Genomic DNA, 5805 nt, shown 5'->3' on the forward strand with positions numbered 1-5805 from the left:
AGGCCAGGAAGCAGACTGAAAACAAAAGATCTATGATCTGATGAAAAGTGGCCTTTTTTCACCATCTTATTACTCACTATGTTTAGTGTAATAAAAAACTGCACCATCAACAGAAACATTTACTATATACTGTAATAAAAAGCCTGGTGGTGGTGACAGCATCTTGGTGTGGAGATACTTCTCTGAAACCCCGGAAGGCCTGGGGAAGGTATACGCAAAAAAAAAACTGTCTGCAAAAGAACTGCCACTTGGTGAAGATGCATGTTCCCAGTATGATGATAACCTCAAACATAAAGCCAAAGCTACACAGGAATGGTGATGATTCAAAATAACAATGGCTGGCCAAGTCAGAGTCCAGAATTACTGTTCACTGCTAGCCCCTATAAAACCTGACAGAGCCGGAGTAGAATATACAGAATGGGGAAAAAGGCAGTGATCAGACGAAGTGCTTCTGCTACAGTTTCTTTAGTCGGGCCAATAAGATGTGTATACGCTCTTTGGCAATTGTGATGAAAGTATAATCACATCCATTGAAATCTAAACTTATAAAACAAAAATGAAAACCTTCAAGAACTCCACAACAGAAAGCAACTGGTGTCACTGCCCATCAGCACACTTTTGTAATCAGAAACCATCCAAAATATTGATTTCTTTCAAGTGTAAAAAGGTGAATGCAAAACCACATCATGTGGGAGCATTTTTAGCTTGTATGCTTATGATTTTTAAAAACTGCGGGTAAAGTTGACATATCATTTTCCTTACTAATGTTAAATACTGGTTCCAAACAAGATAACTAATGTAACCATCTCTATTTTGTTGTAACATGCCGGTGGTTCATACTGCTTTTACCCTCAATATTAACGTAAAAATGCTACACATAATTGTTACTTTATCATTAATCACACTTTGTGACATAAAGGTTATCACCAAAACTAATTAATCATTTTTGATAAAGCTCATGTGAAATTCAAAGTAAAATAAACTACGAAGGTGTTACAATTTAGGTTTAAATTCAATTGCAACAACTAAAAACATATTTAATTTGTGTTAATATTATAAATCGTATTCCTAACAGGGAGGATCACTCCACCATCCCTCGCAGATAGAGATATGCATACTCGGTAAGTGTTTCTATATCTATCTAAATCTATATGCAGATGAAAGCATACTTTAACCAAGTCATACAAACTTATTTTTCTCATTTCAAATTTATTTTCAAAAATACAAAACAAGGAAAATAAGTATATGTACACAAACACTATTAAAATAGAATATGTATTGTACAAAATATGTACAGCTGTCCTCAGAGTGAATACATGTCCTATCTGGTCCTTTTGTCCTTGATGGTGTAGTGCAGGACTAATGGTTGGGCCTAGGGGAGAAAAGATTTAAAATATTATGTGTGGGATGAAAACATTTAAGAGTGAGGTATATGTAAACTATTAACATCTTCTAAATAAATGAAAAACTAATAATTCATAATGTGTCAACTCCAACATTGTGCTAAATCCGGTCACTATACCACTGGATTAAAAATCTTAAATTTGAAATTATAAAAAGTTGATTTGAAAGTGGAATACAATGACTGTCTTTTCCAAAGTTATAATTGAATTTTTCTATTCGCTGTTACACATTTACAGTGAGCTTTATTGTGACTTCCAAACTAAACAACAGTACAAAGAAAAGGCTTCTAAGTGTGAAGGAATATGTTGTTGGCACTAGTTAACAATGGCTGTACCGTACCTTGCCAAACCAGTGTGAGAGCCATAATCGTTTCATGGTCATATGATCGGGCAGAGACTCGTTATTGAACAACATCTGGACCTATAGGGAGACCACACAAACAGATGTGAATGGGAAGCTGAAAGGCGCATCTGCGATTATATTTTATATAAGAAACCGGTTTGCTGCGGGTAAAAGATGCACAAACACAAAGAAAACCGCAACAGTGTCATCAAGACAAAATAATAGTTAAATGTGGCTTAATCACATTTATAAAGCCGTGTTATATAATGGAGGATATAACGGACACCGCCTTGACAAAGCCTCCACACCGAGAGCAAGTCCCAGGAAATCCATTCATCCCTACAGAGCTGAGGGACCAGGGAAGCATGACAAGTTTGTTTGAAGAAATCTGGACAAGGCTAGAGCCATTAAGGGTCAAAGGCCAATCAAATTCTGCATGTTTCTTTAATGGAGTGATTTTGTTTAATTAACCACTTTTTCAAGACAAGAAGCATTCAAATCTCCAAAACAAGGCCAAAACGGTTATTCACTGTTTGTTTGGAGTTGGGTAATCTTTAGCCACTTTTTTAAATGGCTTTCCCCCCCCCCCCTTTATTCAGTAGAGACAGTGAATAGACAGGAAAGATGGGAGAGACATGGGGGATTACATGCAGGGCCGGTGCAAAGGACTCAGCATGCATTGGGGCGCACACTCTTACTGGGTAAAATAGAGGTCACCTCGTAATATCTTTTATGAAAGCAACAACATTGCCTCGTATTATATGATCGGCACTTGGCACTCTGTCTTTTTCCAATGAGCATAAGTAATGTTGATAGGATTACCTTCAGGTTACCTATGGTTGGCATACTGTATCTAAGCAATGATGAGTGTGCACAAGTGTATGAGTTTACCAAACATAAAAAAACTAATCGGCGTAGCGACTGTGAAACAGCCTTACCTTGTATGAACAGTGAGAGAAAGGGGGGCGACATCGTTTCACAAAAATCCAGTAATTTGCAAAGTCTTAACCAACAAGGCCTCAATAATTAACAATAAATGACAAAGGAGCCTTGAATATCTCTTAGTTGGACATTGCAGAAATTGGCAACAACGACGCATCGTTGTTCCTAAACCGACCACTGTTTAAGAAACAGTCATTGTGTAAAAACTAAAAAGTATGTCACGTGCACTGACATATGTATAATTATTAGAGCCTGTCCGATATATCGGCGGGCCGATATTATCAGCTGATATTGGGCATTTACCGAGTTATTACTATCAACATTTATAATGGCCGATTAAAAAAGGAGCATTTACAATGACAAATAAATGATAGTTTGGCATAGTTTGTCCACCAGAGGGCGCTTCAACTTCCCTGTCTGCAACACTGACATTTTTTTTGTTCATGTGTTTTTGTCCAAAAGGACTTTAAGTTTCATATCTTTAGTTTGTATTTTTATACATTTTATCTATCAGATGTTAGGGGAATGTGTTTTTTTTGTAACGCGTTTCTGGATTAAAAAAAAATATATATATATTGGCCATTATATCGGAATATCAGATTTTTAAATAACCAAATATTCGTATCAGCCGTAAAAGTCCTTTATTGGTCGGGCTCTAATAATTATCCAAGAAATCTTTTGCTTCCATGCATAGCAGCTGTATTTGTCTTAGCTCAATAGACATTTCCCAGACTTGATTTCATGAGCATGGGTCAAATTCATATTGACAAACCTCTAATGTTGTGTCACGTGTATCATAATGTCTTCTTTAATCGAATCAGTGACGATTATTGACTGACCTGGTGTTTTTCCACGTTTAGTCGATGACAAAGCACTTTCCGTAGGTGTCTCACCTCTGCTCGGACAGAACAGCGAACAAACTTCTGCTGCGGAGACAAGGTCAAACAGATACACTGTCAAACTTCAGATGAGAAATACGATCAGTCCATGACAGGTTGAAATCAAGAAGGCAATTCCAATAAACCACGACCAGCTGATCATTGGCGTTTATTACTCCAACTTGTGTGACCATCTCGGTGTAAGCGAGAAAGCTTTCTTCATCTTTTGTTTTTTTGTTTATAAGGCAGGTTATAATGTCCGATGTACTGCAGTATTTAATATGCAACTGTTCCATGGAAACATATCAACCTTTTCATGCTTGCATTTGTTTCTCTGGGTAAGTGGAACCACCTGTGCCAGAAATAAGTTACTGCTCAGGGAGTAGAAAGATATTTTTGGTTTTGTTGTTCAGATAATGTAAAACGCGTGTCGGTTGTAAATGTCTCTTAAGTTTTGCCTGTAACACTAGAAGTACAGGCTGACGTCTCTCCTCTGCCGTTATTAATTTTGGCATTCAAACATTTTAGTTTTTTAATGCCCACTTAATGATCAATGTCCCAAACTGTAACATGGTGACAAAACACATTTCCAGCACACAAGAAGCGTAAAGTAATAAGGCAACCACGTATCGACAGGGTGTGGCATTCTCCTGTTAAATTTAGATTTACAGTGAAGGAAAAACCCAGCTTACTGCAGGACGTTTTCCAGTCCCAGCAGACGTATTTCACACTTAAGCCATAGAGCTTAACTCCCTTTACCCACCTGAATACAGTAAAAGACAATATTTCTTTAAAAAGAAGAGGAAGAAATTTATTTTACTGAATTTACACCAGAGTAACAGGGTATTATGATTGGTCGGGCAGGGGAGAGAGAACAGCATGTAGCAAAGGTTACGAGTGAAATTCAATTCAAAAATTGCCAGCCTCTTTTACAAGTTCACCAAGGGGATAGAGTGAAGCACAACGGCATATGCCAAGAGTCAGGAATGGAACCAATGAAGCAAAGGTAACATTAGCCACAACAATAAACATTTCGGTTTCACACAGTGGTCAAAGAGGACATGGGTGGATGATGATAATGCCCCAACGCTTGCAGCCGTCACCAGATCACCTAACTAAAACTCAAAACAAGTGTTGAATATTCTTCTCATACTGTAAAACCAGATTAAAAGCCCCAAACAACAAGACCCTGGTCTGTTTGTATACAATTAGATATCTAGACCACATGGAGTCAAATCTCTCATCTTCCATGGAAGCTTAGGGAACTGACTGATTCCCTTGCCTGTCAGGAATCTTATACAGAAAATCTGCTAAAGTGAAAACATATTTAAAACCAAGAAAACTTAAAACCTTAACTTGAGCCCAAACGTGGATGAGAGACTTGCAACAGGCATGTGTTAAACAAGCGTGCCCTCTGCTGGCTGAATAAATTCTTTGCAGTGTGTAGAACGTCCTCGGCATGGCAGTGTGGATAATAAGCACCGTGGAATGACACATTTTGTGTTTTAGTTAAATTGCTCCCGCAAAGATCTTTGTTCAAATCTTGATTCAGTACAACCCAAGCATTATACAATCCCAATTCCCTTGTTATACACACACATGTCCCTCGACAAATGGGCCTGTCAAGAGGATCCAGCCACATAGGGAAAACCCCAGTTATAACTGACAAGGTAGGCACTTTTTTCAGTTTAGTGGGTTGGAAACTGCTTAACAAGCTGGGTTTAAATTGCCGTATTATAAATTTGTATGAATGAGCACTAGGAAATGCTATAAGAATGAGCATACTATGACACTTATGAAGCCATTGAACAATCAATGTAAAGACGATAGTAGAACTTCAATCGTGTTGTATGCTAAATAGTGTTCAACATATATCTTGCATTATTTTTCTTTCATGACACACTTGCAACAATGGAAAAATAAGAGGCATTTTAATTGTCTGGCGCCCTGGTCAATTTGAAACAAATGTTACAAAAAAGGTATTTGTTGTACATAAATACACTGATGTGTGATGTTGTGATTGATGCAATTTTTTTGATCTTCTCAAGGCCCACCAGTCAGCACTAATAAACCCAACACTGAGACAACATCTTGGACACCTAGCCTCAAGCTGTTAGTCAAAAACACCACAACATTGTTCTCAAAAAGTTGGGTTGGTAAATAGCTATATACAGTGGGTACGGAAAGTATTCAGACCCCTTTAAATTTTTCACTCTTTGTTTCATTGCAGCCTTTTTCC

The 5805-nt window shown here is 37.6% G+C and overlaps 1 protein-coding gene across 3 annotated transcripts in view; it reads right to left on the minus strand.

Annotated features, from left to right (window-relative positions):
• Positions 1 to 1189: 1189 nt before the first annotated feature.
• pcgf1 (polycomb group ring finger 1) overlaps positions 1190 to 5805 on the minus strand; it is an 8091-nt gene continuing 3475 nt past the window's right edge. For 2 of the 3 annotated variants that reach the window (XM_034884258.1, XM_034884256.1), the window contains exons 7-9: positions 3528 to 3614; positions 1744 to 1824; positions 1190 to 1372 (exon numbers count right to left, since the gene is read on the minus strand). In XM_034884258.1, the coding sequence (XP_034740149.1) occupies positions 1322 to 1372; positions 1744 to 1824; positions 3528 to 3614 (219 nt within the window). In that variant the 3' untranslated portion in view covers positions 1190 to 1321. The remainder of the gene's footprint in view (positions 1373 to 1743; positions 1825 to 3527; positions 3615 to 5805) is intronic. The other variant, XM_034884257.1, reaches the window with a different exon arrangement.

The sequence above is a fragment of the Etheostoma cragini genome, chromosome 10 (genome assembly GCF_013103735.1).
Source record: "Etheostoma cragini isolate CJK2018 chromosome 10, CSU_Ecrag_1.0, whole genome shotgun sequence".
NCBI classification, from domain to species: domain Eukaryota; kingdom Metazoa; phylum Chordata; class Actinopteri; order Perciformes; family Percidae; genus Etheostoma; species Etheostoma cragini.